At 43.0% G+C, this 18,088-nt stretch overlaps 1 protein-coding gene across 2 annotated transcripts in view; it reads right to left on the bottom strand.

The window, feature by feature from the left end:
• ELP4 (elongator acetyltransferase complex subunit 4) overlaps nucleotides 1-18,088 on the bottom strand; it is a 1,390,950-nt gene that overhangs the window by 1,292,058 nt on the left and 80,804 nt on the right. For both annotated transcript variants that reach the window (XM_086955829.1, XM_086955830.1), the window contains exon 2: nucleotides 7,933-7,968. In XM_086955829.1, the coding sequence (XP_086811955.1) occupies nucleotides 7,933-7,968 (36 nt within the window). The remainder of the gene's footprint in view (nucleotides 1-7,932; nucleotides 7,969-18,088) is intronic.

The following is an 18,088-nucleotide window of genomic DNA, read 5'->3' as shown; positions in this document are numbered from 1 at the left end:
CACCCCCCACCCTGCACCCCTGCGTTAGACTCAGAAGCCACCCCAACTTGCAGTGTGCCCGTCGCCCTGACATTAAACTAATCTACAGAAAGAAACCCGGAGGAGTAAAGAGTCTTGTTTCCCCCGCTGTTAAAATCTAGTTTGCAGCGTCAACATTATCGGCGCCATCTTGTCCCTTTTTAGGCCCATTCGTGCGCGTAAGCGGCAGCTATTTTGAATGCCATGGCCTCTCTGCCCACCGCCGATAGCCAGCGCGTCTCTCTCTCTCTCTCTCTCTCCTAACCTCCCAGGCATCCCCGCGGGCTGACAGCTCCCGCTCTCACATGCTTTGGCCATAAAACCCTCTTCAGCGCAACCCTGCCTCGGAACCCCATCCTGTTCCCAGCTCAACACCTCCCTCCATCCCTTATCCCTTTGATAAAACCCCCCTTTCCTCTGTGCCCGATTGTCCTGCTCGTTCCCAGGCCGCCACCTGGCCCTGCGGATGCTGTTTATAGCCCCCATACAGTAGGAAGCTTCCCCCATCAAAGGATCCACAAACTGATCAAAGCCCCCACCCCATGAGATCCGATCAACCACATGCATCCCGGGAATCGACGGAATGCCCAGCTGCGTGACAATCATCACCTGTTGTGACCGGGGTGGGGACTTCTACTGTAAATGTGTGTGGGAACGGGCTTGAAGCGGGGATTCCGAGGATGTCTTTCCGTACATCAAAGTGTTGACAAAGATGTGTTTTATGCAATAAAGCAATAAACTGGTAAGAGGCCAGGCCTCAGAGATGCGGGTAGAGCACCTCGAGAAGATACCCTTTTGTCTGAGTTGACGTGTTCTGCTCCGTCGGAATAAACTTCTGTTTCCTGCTGTTAGAACTGGCTATTTCTGGTAGGCTAAGGCTGACGCCAAAGCCAGGCAGAAACCACCATTCTAGTCAGGGCAAGGAAGTCACACGCCAAGATAACCTCTGCTCACCCCCTTGGTAGCTTGGCACAAGCAGTAAGGCTAAACTCGGAGGCAATGTGTAAAGCATTTGCGCCAGCGCACAACAGCAACAACATACTAGGCACACCACAGAAGAGACTCCACACAAGGTTATTATAAAAATAACTTTTGTATTGTAAAAACACATCAGATAAAATCACACATATACATTGTGCCAACTGGCACAGGCAATATTCACAGGGATTATGTACACAAGACAGGGCCACATGGGCGCCTGTCAAAATCAGATATAGAACTTCTAGATAAAGTGTAGAATATAAAATCACTTCTAGAATGAAGAATAAATGTAACATAAAATACTAATCAAAGATAACAACCAGTAACCACTGGTAACAGGAACCAGGACCTTACTAGGACCACCTGTACTAAGAAAGAAGAACCACCTAAGTATCACACAGCATTAGGGGTCTAAGAAAGAATACATTACTCATGATGCAATAAACCTACATTCAGAGGAGTAGAAAAGACAACCACCTAAGTATCACTCAGCATTTAGGGGTCTACACCAGAACACCTTACCCATGATGCATGAACGCATTCAGAGGAGTAATAAGGAGAAACACATGATGACTAAACATTCAGAGGTGTTAAGAATAGGGCACATGATGCAATAAAATACATTCAGGGGTGCAGCGCAAGAAGACACATGATGACTAACCATTCAGAGGTGCAGCGCATGGAAAGGAAGACACATAATGCATAAACATTCAGAGGTGCCTAATAAATCAATAGCGCAAAAACACACACAAGCAATAACTATTAAAAAGCATAGAAATCACATTGCGCCAACACTAACTACATAAGCCACTACCTGTGGCAGTCCCTAGGCCAACTGGCCTTGTTGGGGCAAGGATGCCCTCGGTCCAAAGTCAGGGCGCGCTGTCATGCGGCGCCAGTCCAAAGTACAAAAAGCCTAAACGTGGCAGGTGCCCACAAAGTGCTGGGCACCTGGGCATCGCAATAAAATAAACTGCGACAGGGTCCTCACTGACCCTTGGGCGCAAACTGCGCCATGCTGGAGCCACACAGGCTCTGGGACACATACACTGTGCACGTTGGAGCCACACAGGCTCTGGCCAACACTGGTCAAACGTTGGAGCCACACAGGCTCTTAAAAACACATATGGCCCCTCTGAGCCACACAGGCTCTCTCAGCGTTGGGGCGACCCACTGCCATCCGGGGCCGCCCTGACTCTCCATTCACTTCATAGAATGCCCCCAGCGCCTCTCAGGGCACGAAATACAAAAACAAATGGGGCGGGGAGCCTCTCCGGGCTCCGTGCACGTTGGGGCGACCCACTGACAACCGGGCCGCCCATGAAGCCTTCATGGCTTCCTGCTGGCACTCTGCAACGTTGGGGCGGCCCACTGCCACCTGGGGCCGCCCTTGAAGCCCTCGTGGCTTCACACCCGCAAGAGCGCAAGCTCCCGCTACTGCGAGGGGGGGGGGGCGGACACCGACAATGTGTCCCGGCACCCCTCCCCTTCGTCTGCCCCACTCACCGGCAATCTTCCTCTGGTGTCGGCAGGCTCTTCGTGAGGCAGCGCGGGGTTCTCCATGACACCGGAGCCCCGCCTGCAGCTGCCCTCCTCCTCGCACCGCCAGGCTTCTCCTTGCTGCCGGTCTTCCTCCTGCAGCAGGGCTCCCTCGCATCACGGGAGCCCTGCGATCCGGCCGCCATGCTGCCTCCTCTCTCTCTCTCCCCTCGCGGTCGCCATTCCTCGGCACCCGGGCTGCGGGGCGGGACTTCCGGCCGGCCGCGCAGGGATTGGCCGGCTGGCCATCCACTTCCGGGTCGCTGCGGGCAGCGCAGCGGCCCTTCTCCTTTAGGCAGGCAGGCGGGGAGGCATTCAAAATACCGGTAATACCGAAAATAAAATTAAAAGTACAAATAAGCGAGGTGGGCACTCGCAAGTCTGGCAAAGCGCTCCTCAGCGCTAGAATCAAAAAATAAAGCGCTCGAAAGCGCTATGGGCAATAAAGCGCTCCCAAAGCGCTAGAACAAAAAGTACAAAGGGTCCTTCCAGAAATGCAGCTCCACCATGCTGCACAAAGGTCCAGAGAGTCCCAGGGGGGCAAAGCAAAGTCCCCCCCATCAGCCCAGCAAGGCAGAGGGGTCCCCCAGGAGTCCAGGAAAGTCCATCAGGTGCCCAGGGCTGGGCAGAGCCAGGGATTCCCCTGAGCTCAAGCAGCAGCAGCCCCTGGCAGATTCAAGTTGAAAACAAGAACATTTTGGAAGGGGATACAACCCCTTTTTATACAGTGCAAAACCTTTGAAGTTCTTTGAAGTCCTTTGAAGCAGGCAGTGTGACAACCAGCTGGACTGGTTTAGAGGGAAGTCCCCTTCAGTATCAGGGACAGAGGTGTCAGTCGCCCAGCGGGAGGTGGAGCCAGCTTTGTAGTTACACAGGAACAGCCCTTCACTATCAGGTGCCATCTCCTCCCACTTCCCTGGCAGCAGATGCTGCCTTTCATCCATGGGCTGACTCAGACAACCTCCTGGGCTCTCCAGCCCCTGTCATCCTCAAACCAGACAGTCAATCCACAAGCAGGCCCATGCACTCTGGGCCAGGCTCACCAGCCAATCAAACGCTAGCACCAACTTACACAAATATGCCAACTTCCAAAAGTAGGACTTCTAGACTAGACACAGCCATGTCGCATACATCATTTTGCAGCATTCATTCTCACGAGTTCTCTCATACCAAACTCGCCCCTGCACTCCCCACGCATCAGGAACTACCATGGGCATACATATTCCCCATTCATTCCTATGGGAGGGCAGGTCACTCACCATTCATCCACAGAGAGCTCAAGCACTTTACACTGTACCACAGTGAAAAAGTGCGCAGAGGCCTAAAATCACCAATACCAGGTTCCATAAATAGGCTAGGAAAATGCAAAAAGTCTAGGGGTGAACCTGCCTAATGGGCCGGGTCCAACACCTGCCTTCCAGTCTCCAGCGCCTGCCTCTTTGTTTGAAAGATTCGAGTGGTATGAGAGGCGGTTAGCGCCTGGCAATACTTAAAAAGGTCCTCGATCAACATCGGCCCTACCTTTTTTTTACACCGCCACCCTCGGGCATACAACAGTGAAACACAATAGTATTAGAATCATCGAACCCAGCTGTGTGATAAGTCAAATGTTCGGAAGTCGGGAACCACAGTATCACTCTTGCTGCAGCACACCACCCTCGGCACCACCAGGGTGCTCAGTTCGATCGTTCCGCGTAGGTAGAGAATCCAGCCAGTCACTAACACCTTCAGGACGGTCACAGAAAAACCTCCGGTCCTCGTATTCAACATGAAGCCTGGTTGGAAATAGCATCGCATATTTCAGGCCCACGTCTCGCAGTCTTCGCTTCACTCCCTGAAAACCCATCTTTTGCCTTCATGCTTGCAATGGCGCCCAGAACATCCTGGAGAGTCAATTCGGTCGGCGCAGCCGGGTCTTCCTTGGCTTCTTCCGGAGTACGGCTGGTACCACCGGGGACCCTTTAGGATGGGTGAAATCCGGGTAAAAGCTCACTGTTGTGTTTTCAAACTTTACAGGGCCGCTCACCCTCGAGGCCTGCAGGATAGCGTCTCTGTCTCTGAAATTAAAAAGCCTGGCAATGAAAGGCCTCAGAGGGGCACCCAGCTTCGGTTTCCCACCCGGCACACGATGGGCACGCTCCACGGCGAAAAATTTGCTCAGACCTGTAGGGGCAAGGTGATTTAGGACGAGGTCTTCCACCAGGAGATCCGTTGCGGGATTTTCAGGGTTTTCAGGGACACCAATGATGAGTATGTTGTTACGTCGGGCCCTGTTTTCAAAGTCCTCCAGTCGGTGAGACATGAGGTCGTTGGAGGATCGCAGATTACCGATTTCAGCCTGTAGATCTGACACATCAGTCGTGAGGTTATTGGTCTTTAAATCCAGCGACTTGACCCTTTGATTGGTCTTAGACAAGTCAGCTCTGATCAGGGTAACATCGATGGCCACCGTGTCGATTTTAAGAGCGAGAGCTTCATATTGCTGGCCAATGGAAGCCTTCATGCTGGCAATGGCGCCCATAACATCCTGGAGAGTTAATTCGGTCGGCGCAGCCGGGTCTTCCTTGGCTTCTTCCGGAGTACGGCTGGTACCACCGGGGGACCCTTTAGGATGGGTATAGCGGTCATTGACGATAGTTTGGATCAGTCACCCGCATAGAGGCGTCTTGGTTTTCCGCTTCACAGTTGTCGGCCCTGTTAGCCATCTTGGAAAGAGTGCCCTGAGTCTACAAAAGTGGGCTCAAGTGGCAGGGGTAACAACGTAGCTCGATACAAAAGCGCTCACGATTGCAGGCACTCGATGAAGAGGCAGAGCCAGGCTGGACCTCCGGCAAACCGGAACCGTCTTGCGATCTGATAGTGCCAGGACCCAAAAACGAAACTGAAAGTTGGTTCAAGGCTACTGGGGGGAGCCCCTCAGCCGCTGTTGTTCAACTTCTTCCCGGCGTCCTAGCTTGCCAAGCCCCCGGCTTCGCCATGCGGTGGGCCTCAAAAGTTCAGATCAACGTAGCTGCGGTTCCCAAAGTCCAAATTACATTTTTAAAAGAGCAAAAGTGTCAGCCGAAGTTCAACTCCAATAACCCGTATTCAGAATCAGGATATCTTCAGGATATGTGCGAAGGGCGGCGAGGGTCTCGGGAGCCCTGTGCTCACGCGGCCATCTCGGATGCTCGCGTAGCTCCTCCTCAATAACTTCGACATTTGAGCATGCTTACCAATTTTCGTTATTCACAAACGGAGTACAAGTTACTACTAAAAACAAAAAGGAGTAGCAAGTCCACAACACCACATAGCCAATACGTCTATACATTAATTTCAATAATTATTAATGCACATTAATATATTCTTCTCTTAGGTGGGAATGTATTTTTTAATTTAAACTTCAGAAATATAATTGTAATTTAATATATTTGAGTTAATTATAAATGTAACAAAACGAATGTAATTATGCTGTAGCATTTTTTTTATTTTGTTCTATACAAGGAAATATCTAAAATGAATTTACATTATTTAACAAAAATAGGTTTCATATTTTCAAGTTAAATACATTCTTTTAAATATTTCATATGCTTTACCTTAGGGAGACTCCGCAGTTTGGGTGGGTTATATCTCCACATGATAAAGTATAGACAGATATAAAAAGGTTTTGATGATGCGTTTGGGGTGTTAGATGCTGGTGAAAGTTTGGGTGCGAAGGAGAATCTATTTGCCCTCTAGGATGAGGTGGAGGTGTCTCATGGTTTGGCTGAGAATTTACAAGGGCACTGAGAAGTGTGGGCCCAGAAGATTTATAAGACTAATCAAAATCAGTGTTTGGATTGTAGTGGACGTTGACCTGATTTTTTCGTATAACTGGATAAACCCATATGCATTAGAAAATTAAATCTCGATTCAACTACTGCAAGTCATGCAATAGGTACAGAATGTGGATGCTATCTTTGTTTCATTATTAGTGCCACACTCTTAAGAATCAATTGGAGTCCACGCCAGTTTTGGGGACTTTCCTTCTAACCATTGCTTCTAACACAAGTCCTATACAGCAGACACATTACCAAACAATGAAATTATTCTAACTCAATAGAAAAAGATATAACCTAAATATTAACAAACATAGCAAATAAACAAATTCAAGTGAACAAGTCATTGTTTTGTGGACTTTTGATGCCGCACATTCTTTATTCTCTTTTCGTAAATGTTTGTTGATACCCATCTTCCATGCTTTAGTCTTAATCATGAGGAAGTTTAGTGATTGTGAAAATAGAAGCCAAAATTATGTGAACAATATCACGACCGTTCGCTTTAAATGTAACCAACTTTAAGTGAAAATGCTAGATACACTAGACCAGCTCCCTCCCACCGAAGACATTTATTTAAATTACATCAAATTGAAGCTTTTATATATATGTTTGGGTCAGTTCTAACTACCGGATGCAACTGTTGCCAACATAATGGTCATGCGTGTATTAAGTGGGTATCCACAGATCATGTTTGTATGCAATTTTAATACAACAATTTATTGTGTGCAAGCTGAGTTGAGTTTGTCTTTGGCTAACCAGTTCCAATTGACTTAGAGTAAACAAATAAGTTTGTCTGGTATCTTAATACACACATTCTCAAGCGTCTGTTTGGCGGGTTGAGTTTTTCAGTGTATGCATAATTCTTCCTCAACAAAATATGCCCTTCCGTCCTTCACCCCCCCACCCCACCCCCCCTTGGAGTCACTTATGTCCTGATTCTGGAGCTCAACATGGAAGTCAACATTTTAAACAGATCATGTAGAAACTCCATTTTGTTTATCATTTTTGCTCTGCTCAATGAAGGATTGAGTGTTTTACTTCTAGCATTTTTTTTAACAGAGTGTATGGCTTCTGAGGCTCAGTCAGACTGAATGAAAAAGATTTTGGTTTTTAGCCATCCACTACAATGAACAGTTTGCCAAACTGATTCAGAGGTCAATACAGCAAAACAGAGGGCCTTAGGTTTAGCCCAGATTATGTTATAACCTTAAAAAATAATAACAGGTGTTAAAGCATTGTCTGAACGCCACCTGAGGGTCAGCCACTAATAGTTGTTTTGTACCCATTGTGATAGATAGGAATTATAAAACAAGCTAGAAATAATTTTATGGATCTTGTTTGTTTTGTGACCCTACCAATACAAAACTAGTATAAAATATATTATTATGCTACTTAACTTTATAAATTTCAACCTAGAACTAAATATGACCTACACCTTTACTGTTCAGAAGTACTATATCACAACCACAATATGAGAAGTTTCATTTTAGTATTCTGAACTCTGTCAGCTTGAAATAGTAACTCTTTAGTTTTACAAATCAAGAATAACTGTAATAGTATTTATTTAAATGACAGTAAAAAGCAATGTTGTACTAACCTATGAGTAGAAGGGTACCAACTGCTAATCCGCCACCTAAAGAAAAGACAAAAAAGTAGAAATTATATATTTGTAGTGCATGTACGTTTTAACCACAAAAGCATGTGGCAACTATAAAACCCAGCACAGGTTTCGACTGAACTTTAGAGTACTACAAGCCCATCAACCACAGAGTACTCCATGAACACATTAGGAATCACTTTTGAGAAGGATGGGGTAACATATGCTCTCTTTGGCTTACTCAAAGCTACTCCTGGGCACACCTCTTTCCACCCTTTCGTCATAGGGATTGTGAATGTACACAAAAGAAAAAAAAGAGGGAGACTCTCAAACCTGTACTCCTCTTCAGAAATAGCAGGCTGTTGAGGGGTGCATGGCAGGCCAAAAACTACTCTGTCAATAGGGATCGAGTGACAACTAAAGTCACTATTGCTACTCCTCGTGTTTTCATGCATCAAAGTCCATGAATAGCATACACATCAGCAAACTCAGACAGCTAAACTGACACTTGTCTGGGGCATTGCACCAGTCAATATTTCCAGGCAAAAGGGAAAGAGACTTTTGAAAGAGTTGAGAAAATTGTTCATTTAACATGCTATTAGGCTAGCATATCAACTTTGTAATTAGAAAAGGCATAGGTCATTTCAGAAACAGTATCTCCAAAAGTGTTTTCGAAATACATAGTTTATATACTAGACAAAGATGTAAGACCATGCTTTGACCAAACATGCATGACTGGGATTTAATGGTCGGAAAGTCTGCAAATTTAAATTGATAAGTCCACAAAAAACTAAAGTAGGAGGATGCATTGGAACTTCTGTCTTTGTGGGACAATGGATTCATATTTCGACTACATTCCCTTAATTGAGGACTGCAATAATTAGTGAAAACCATATGACAATGTGGTATGGGGAACCAGCTCATTGCCTGAGAAATGAATGCACATCAGGCATATAGTTAGTTAAGACTTATGATGCTAGAATCCTTAAAAAGGAAGGGAGTAATGACTTGTTTGGCATTAAAACCCCTGAAGAAGCTTCTTCCGGACTTAACACTCGACCCCTTTTTAAAAGTCCTGCAAGTGAAATTTCAACGAACAGTCACCTATGGGAGCGAATCCACGTCAGGAAGAGAAGCTGCTATCCTCGATTGCACAATTGCAACCTCCTATCGTACGATTTTCCAACTTCCCAAATTTGTTTCACCTGCCCAAATGAGACTGGAATTCTGTCTTCAAAAACAGGAAGTAGAAAGGCAGGGCGCCTTTTTAAAGAGCTGGCACAAAATCAGAGCTGCCGACACAGGGTCCCTGAACTATCAGCTCTGGCAAGAGCTGACCCGTACCGGAAAGCTGCCAGCTAATGACTACCTTCAGAAATCCTTACAGGCTCTTGGTCTGACGGAAGCCTGGAACACCCCAATGGCCCACTTGGTTTTCAAAAGACTAGTCACAAAAACTACAAGACTCATAATCGGTAATAAAGGATAAGGAAGCGGTATCCAAGCGTGCTCATGGTTGGGTCGTGCTTAACAATTATGAAGCTCTTAAACCTCAGCCCTACCTCAAGGTCGGATCCAAGCTTTTGATCAAAGAAAATTCCCAAGGCTTCGGTTGGGAGTCGGACCGATCAGTCCGCTTTTGCCACTGTGGGAAGGAAGAGGGAGCGATCAGATCTGCCGTCTGTTTGCGAAAGACACTGAGTCTCTGATCCATATCATATGCATATGCAAGAAACTAGAGGACATTCGGAAGGCACTGTTAAAACCAATATTTAACCAGTATGGAGTGAGGTCCTGCAGGTGCTGTGCTTTAAACCTACCTTAGTGCAGCTAAACTGCCACCATACAAAATTCTTCGATCTGACAGCACTGAGACTGAAAAAACCTGCTGCCAACAGTTAAGACCCATTACAGAGATTTGGAGATGTAGAACTGGACCACACCACTGGTCAACCAAGAAAGTTTCCATAATTGTCCTTACACAGGCATTCATATCTGCGCCAGCAGTGATAACACAGTAGTAAACAATATTTAGGTCTTTTAAACACAATACCAAAGCATTTTTAACCTTGTATTCTATCTTAAATTGTTATTAATGCAATATTTTTTAAAATGTACTTTTAATGTTCTGAATGCAATAGTTTTAATTAATCATGCATAATAAATTTACTTACGACTTATGATGTAACTTAGTAACCGCCAAATTTATCAGTTTTCACAACCCCTCCACTACAAATTAAAAAGCCTCATCATCAACATGCATTAATGTAAATATGTGTTGATATTATGCAAATGCAGTTTTTCGTTTGGTCATAAAAATTTGGCGCAGATTGACAAATCTGCATGAAATGTCTGGCAGATTTGTCAAACAGGAACAAGTTTAGTCTTCATGGAGATGTACAGGTTATGTTCATGAAGCGGACCATAACTGGAGAATTTCAGGTGCTTTTAGGTTTTGATTTGGAACCAACATATATCATTTTACATGTGTATCTTTCAAGTAATACATAATTATGAAAATGTTCCGATGGTTTGTTGGATAGTGATTGGGAAAGTGGGAGGTGTCAAGTAGATTCATTAATTTTCATACTTCAGCATTTTAGTACTTATCGTCACAAGAAATGTAACTAGATTGAATACGTGTTCTCTATTCATAGAATTTGTCTATAGCACCAAAAACAACTTATCAACAGGCGAATAATATATTGCTGAAAGAAACTTAGGCTTTTCTCATAGTTTTTTTGTAACGCAGTTTGGCTTTAGGCCACAACCTACTTTGAAACCTGCTTCTGCGACCCTCATTAATTGGTCTCATTCTTCACCTTATTCAACATAAAGGAATGCTTGTACCCAAAACCTTACTAGTTGGTAAAACGTGCACCGCATAATTTTCACTGTGCAACATTCCCCTCAGTACTTATGCTCTGTTCATTATATGCACCTACATGTTAACACATAGTAATACTACGCTGTATATGACTAAGGGCCTTTACTACCAACGTTCTTTTTTTTTGTTTTTTTCAAAATGTAAGAGTTTATGGTGTAAAGGTACTAGCAGCATCATGAATAATGTTCTCTTAGATGCCATCAGTGATGCAATTTAACATGTTATGAGAAATGCAATAAGTGAGGTGATAAGCAGTGTATGATGGGGTGCAAGTCCTAGTTAATTTACTAAAGTATAAACAGGGGCTCTGAAATTATGCACTAGGGGAGGGTCAAATTAAGCAACAGAAAATGCAAATTATGCGGCATAATGCAGCTCATTTGGTGATAGTATCACTTCATCATATGGTTATTTTTACACTTGTTAACACTGTCTGGGCATTGGTTGCACCTCATTAGTACCAGTTTAGCACTCAAATATAACAAGCAACAGAAAGGTTGCCCGTCAACCTTTGCCAAGGGCCTTCCATTGCGTGCCAACACGTCATTGGGTTTTTAGTCGTACGTGGAATCTCTTCCTTTACTGCATTCAAAAAAGAAGTAAAAATACTTCTAATGAACAAATTCACGTCCCAGGTCTTAATGCTAGGAGGCCACTGTATCGTCTAAAAGACTCGCTTATCATTGCCTATCGCCGGTGGAATGAATGAGACTTTTTTATTTTTTTATGTAGGTTTAGTACCTCATCCCTTAATGCTCAATAACTGTATGTAGTGTAATGCTTAGTTGGCTTTCATCCCTGTTGGCTAGCACAATCACCGAACTGTTCATGCACATCTTCCAGCAGATTCCCCGTCCTCTATATTTGTAATCCATAGATTTTATACCTCGATTGTACGAATTGACACATTTGAATGTGTGTATACCTTCTCATACATCTATGTTCTTGTACTGTGCCCCAGTGCTCTGATACCCTTGTGGGTCACGTTCGCACTATATAAAACTTTGTAAATAGATAAATAAAAATTCGAGCTGGAAACAACTTTTATAAAAAAAATCTGCAGATTACGTAGCAGATGGTGGATTATTTAGAAAATGCGGCCAATCTACAGTTATATGGAAAACACCATGGCTACAATATTGCATTATTCCAGTGGCCACGTATCCCCTTGTCCCAGTGCATTTGTAGTAATATCAGTGCCACTAAAATGCCCATCTATCAGTGTCAACATATTATTGTCCAAATTTAAATGTCCCTGTAACAGTTCCAGTTTCTCCTTATCAATGTGCCCCTTTGTCAGTTTGTTTTACTGTGGCAGTTTCCAAGTACCAAAATGCTCAACTCATCTCAATGACTCTGCCATTGGAATTATGACACTGGGACAATGAGTTTTTCATGTAACCTTAACTAGCCCAGTGTCAGTGTTTCACAGGAGATGGGGGTAAGTGCCATTTTATAAGCTAGTGTTCCACTGTTAATACTGATAACTGTGTTCCTGTATCAATATACATATATCAACGCTCTTCCATCAGTGCCCCAGTGTCAGTGTCCCCGAGTCAGTGCCAGTCCCATAAGAGTCTTCCCTGGTAGTTACCCGGTGTCAGTTTTGGTGCTCTAGTGATAGCGAACCAGGGTCAGTGCCATTATTCTGGTGTGGAGTGTTGTGTCACTTACTAGTGTTAGTATCTATATGTTGAAGCATAATGCATTAGTGCCCAGTACTGGTGTCCTTCTGTCAGTTTTTGTGTTATTTTAGTTCTTCGGTCTACCACAGCACGCTGTTTATGCGGAGAAGGTTCATTTGTGAAGCCATCACTTCCCGGTTGACTGATCAGCACATACTGCACAGCCATTTTTGGGGTTGGCAGTCTAGTGCTGCAGTCTTTCCAACACCTATATTAAGCTGATGGTAGCAGAGAAGCATAGCCAAATCTTAAAGCTACGTGTCAGTACCTGATTTTTAAAACATTTTCTTTCATTTTAAATACCCGTTAGGGAATATGTTCCTATTTGTGTTATTTCAGCCCTTCAGTCTGCCGGAGCACGCTGTTTGTGCGAAGAGGGTTCTTTCATGAAGTCACCACTTCCTTTTTGATTCATTAGCACATACTGCACCGCCATTTTGGGGGTTGGTGGTCTAGTGTATTAGACTGATAGGAGGAACAACACGCTGATTTGGTTTTAAAGGCAAGTCCGTCTGCACCTGTCCGCGCTTGGAAGATGCCAGGGGCCAGAGCCTCTGCCCATTTCCCCAAAAATGTTATACCAATGAGCAACTGATGAAGTTGAACGCTATGGGTAAGAGAGAACTTTGTAATACTTGGGATTTTTATAATGATAGCCATTGTTTAAAGTGCCGAATACTGTTCTTTTGTATGTATAACAGACTCGATACTTCTACCAGTTACACCTAACATACTTACCCCAAAAACGATACATCCAATAATTTCAGAATGCACAGAGGAATGGTTGTGTATCTTATTAAATGATCCTTCGATTATGAAACACAGTTATGTGTTTAATTACTTACCTGACATAGTGTTCATAACCGAAACTAGGCCAGATCAGACTTGCAACCCAGTACTAGTGGTTGCAGTACCTTAGGGATTTACCTCACTAAGAGTAGACCACAAGGACAAACGAGGATGTGGGATCGCTATTATTTAGCAAGACCACCTAAAAAATTTGACGAAGTATCCCGAATGAATTGAGAGGAGTTTATTTTTAATAGGCAAGTGTTTAATGGTTTCCTTATTTATCAACTACCAGACTCAAAAACTAAATTTTTTAAATGACATTACATGAATATATTGAGTCCTGTATGCAGTATCCTAATTTCACAATCTTGGGAGATTTTAAATTTCATCCAGAAGATTCCAAGAACACAGATACAGAGCAATTGATTGATAATTTACACTCCTTTGATCTTGTCCAATTGGTCGATCAAGTCACACTGTAGGCAACACATTAGATAGCATATTCTCTAACAATAAAGGGTTAAAAATCAAATCTATTTTACCACTGACATGGACGGATCATACCGCCATACTGTTTATTCTAAAAACGTATTAAAAAGCTAGTCTAGATAAGAACACTCAGCAGTGTATCAATATTAAAGCCTGGAAAAATATAGACACTCCTAATTTTATTGAGACTTAGGCTAATACTCAGCCTATTGTAGATTTAAATCCAGATACAGCAGCTTCTAATTATAAGGATAGGATTAACCCTGCAGTATCCTTATCTGTCCTTTAAAAAAACATTGAAGCAATCCAACTGCCCCCTAATGCTCAACAGAACAGACTTTTAAGCAAAAGTGTAGGTGCCAAGAAAGGCAAAGTATTGAGAGACAGAAAAATCGAAATACAAGTGTTATTTGAATATGAGCAGCTGATTGTTCAGATTGAATATAAATATTTCACGGATAAAATCAAAATGCCAATAACTCTACAAAGGAGTTATTTAATAGGGCAAAAAACTTGCTTGCCCGAACATCTCAAATACTTTTGTACCGTATCAGCCTATGTGTAATAACATGGCAAATTTCTTTCTAGACAAAAGCCAGGAAATATACTGTACATTTACACCTAGCCAGAACACTTCTAATTCAAGTGATTGTCTGGATAACTTACAGACAACCCACGACACACTAAAGGCATTTCTTCTGCTGACAGAAGATAAAGTTAAGTTGCTCATTGAATCCACAAAATTTGGCTCACGATCAGACCCCGGTCCTCCACTTATTTTACAAATAGCATCAAATGTAATTTCTGGTAACCTTACCACACTTTTGAACTTAACCATCAATACAGGAACCTTTCCGACTGATTGGAAGAAAGCATCTATTCTTTCTCTATTGAAAAGGCTCTCACTGTATCCCAAAGAGGTAAAAAGCTACAGGCCCATCTCTCGGATTCCATTTCCAGAAACAACACCTCAACTCTGGACTCTCTGCATTTTTGAATGCAATTGAAACATCAGAAACTGTGCAGTATGGTTTCAGGGAAAATAACATATTGGATGAGGTTGTGGAAGAAATTGGAATTGGCTGTGGAGTGAAAGCGGCATTGATCCTATAAGACCTATCCTTCACTTTTGCTACGGTTTCGCATTCTATACTTGCCAAACGGCTAAAAAGCATAGGTGTCAGTGGATCAGCACTTGATTTGTTGACATCTTTTCTTGTAGATAGAGAACAAGCGGTTGAACTTGGAGACTTTACATCTACATTATTTTTCGCTGCCCTGTGGGGTCCCTCAGAAATCTTCCCCGAGTCCGACCCTCTTCAATATATATGTGGTGCCCCTGGCCAAACTGATTAGATAGTTTGGTTTCTTCACCGTATCATATGCAGATTAAATGCAGATTGTAGTTTCAATCCCAGGAGATCCATTAGAGGTTGCCAATCGTTTTAGAACACTTATGTGTGAAGTTGTGGGTTGGATGGGAAACAACTGTCTTAAATTAAATTTGGAAATGACAGAGGTCCTCCTGTTCTGAAAAGACACAACTTTCTCAAGACCTAGGTCCTCTCTGGTCTCTAATGTCAGAAATCTAGGGATCATATTTGACAGTAAACTAACTTTTTCAGTCCAGATAGATCAAACTACTTCAGTATAGCTTTTAAGAAGACTGAAAATATATATTGAATTTCATTCCTTTTGATTTACAAAAAACAGAAATCTCTACCTTAGTGCTTTCTAAGATAGATTAATGTAATGCCCTTTATATGGGCATACAAAAAAAAGACACTAGAGGAAACTACAGGCTCTCTAAAATGCTACTGCTCGATTGCTGATGGAAATTCAAAAACCCTCATCAGTCTGTCAAACCATCAAGCAGCTTCACTGGCTTTCAGTTGGGAAAAGATTGTCTTTTAGAGGGCTGTGTTTGACCTACAAAGTGCTTCATGATACAAGCCTGCTATATTTGAATAAAAGGAATGTGTTGGTACACTTCCAGAAGACCTCCTCCACTTCAGCTGTACTAAATCAATGGATAGACTTAAAAGTAGGAGAGATGCATACGGAGGGAGAAGTCTTTCAGATGTCACGATAAAATTGTGGAATATGCTTCCCCTTACACCTCAAAGCATCCTCCACCCTCTTGCAGTTTAGACAACAACTTAAAACATGCCTCTTTTTACAAAATGTGGCTTTTTAATACTACTATTTATACACTTGACCTGTTTTTACTTAAGGACGCCAGCGTCAATACACCTAGGGGCATTAGAGCACTTTATAAGCATATCAATATCCATGTCAGTGTATCACGGTTGGAATTTATGGACTTGTCAGTGTTCTCGGGTCAATGTCTCCATGTCAGTGTATATGGGTCATTGTCCCTGTGTTTATTTCCCGTGTCAGCATTCGCTTTTAAAGTCAGCGCACCTCTTACTCTATCTACCCAAATTCAGTGCCCTGGTACCAGCATCAATGGCCTCATGAGAGTTCTTTTTTGTAATTGTTCATGTGCAAATTACAGCATACCAATGTCAGCGTCTCTGGACAGAGTCCGCATGTTCCAGTGTCTGTGTTCCTAGCCAGTGTCCAAGTGGCAGCAACCCTTAGCAGAGTTTTAGGGCTCAGAGTCTATATTAGTGTCCAAGTGTCGATATCAATGCCGGTGTCCCTATGTCAGTGCCCTTCTGTCAATATCCCTATGTCAGTGACCCATGTCTGCAGCCAAAGGTCAGTATGCCAGTTTTTTGTCCTTCTAGTTAGTGACTGGGTGTTAGTGTCTCTGTGCTAATTCACTACCCCAGTTTTGGGTCAATGCTCAGTATTTACTGTCTTCCTGCATCCTTTTTTCTGCTATTGCAGTTACCTTTGACTAGAAGAACTAGGAACATTGCAACACTTACTGCCTGATCTATGCATATGCTCCCCCCACAAAAAAACTTCATGAATTCACAGCAGAAGAAACAGGACTTAGGGTCTTTATTATTTGCCTGTGGGTTTGTCATAAACTAGGAGACAAAAGTCGGTCAATTACCTACTGTTCCTTACCACCTAGAGTGTGCTGTTAGGCAACAGAAGAGAGGCTGTCAGCTGATACGCGTGTGGGAAAATGAATGGTCTCAGACTGAAAAACAACAGGCAGCACAAGGCCTCTGGCATCAGATACATGTACAGAACAGGCACCCTACACTTTGCGCAGGCAGACAGAAATCTTTGGACTTATAAATATATAAATGCAAACTCTTTGGACTTATAAATATATAAATTCAAACCCTTCCCTCTTCTATCCCTCCACTATCCTTTTCAATCCGAAAAACAGCTCTTAAATTAGTCTTAAATTTACCTATACTAATTCACCACGAATACTTTTTGGGTTCTGGAGTGGCGTGATACTCGCCGAAAAAGGGCTTTGACATCTCGTCAGTGGTTGTAAACGCTATATAAATGCAATTACAATTAAAAACGCCAGAAAAAAATATTCATACACATGGAATACGTGTAACACAAATCCAGGTTTAAAATTAATAGGTGCATGTTCTAAAGAAACCAAAGGGCTGATTTAGATCTTGGCAGACAGGTTACTCTGTCACAAAGGATAGCTCATCTGCTGAAATATATATCCCATTATATCCTATGGGATTTATATTTCGGCGGACAGGATATCCGTCACAGTTGTGACGGAGTAACCCGTCCACCAAGATCTAAATCAGGCACTAAGTCACTGTTTCACAGCTCTACCAATGAAGCACCAGGCAGGTCCTGGGTCTGAATTACAAAGGAAAGCATTTTATACTATTGGTACTGCCTGCATCCTTTAAATAATTGTGCAACAGTAATATATATGTAAAAATTGAGCAGATCAACTATTATAACAGGTTTGTTGTAGAATATCGTCTTTTTTCGGATAACTATGGAATGAAGACTTAACAGAGTGGTGCTATGTATGGAGCCCACATAAAGCCAATATCAACAAACTGGCATTTTAAGAGAAAACAAAATAATGTTACCAAAAAAGTATCTTGATTTTTACACTCCTTGTCCTTATAGTAATTGGTCTCCTCTGTCCTGTTTGACCAAGGTCTGCTCTCTACTAGTGTTCCAGCCTTTGGCTGGACATCGCTCCCTTCTTAATATTCTTGCCTAGGTCACAGAGAAGGCAAACATGATGTACTGTACACATCTGGAGTGAGAAACAATGTCTAGGAGGGTGAAGTGTTACATTAGCTGGCAGACCTCCCAGGTACATTATAAAATGGGTCCATTTTCGAGCAGTCCATTTAACAGCATATCAAACTGTATGCTGCTTAAA

Source organism: Lissotriton vulgaris, chromosome 2_1, assembly GCF_964263255.1.
Source record: "Lissotriton vulgaris chromosome 2_1, aLisVul1.2, whole genome shotgun sequence".
NCBI lineage: Eukaryota > Metazoa > Chordata > Amphibia > Caudata > Salamandridae > Lissotriton > Lissotriton vulgaris.
The sequence above is the reverse complement of the archived record's forward strand: the minus strand, read 5'-3'. Positions and strand labels throughout refer to the sequence as shown.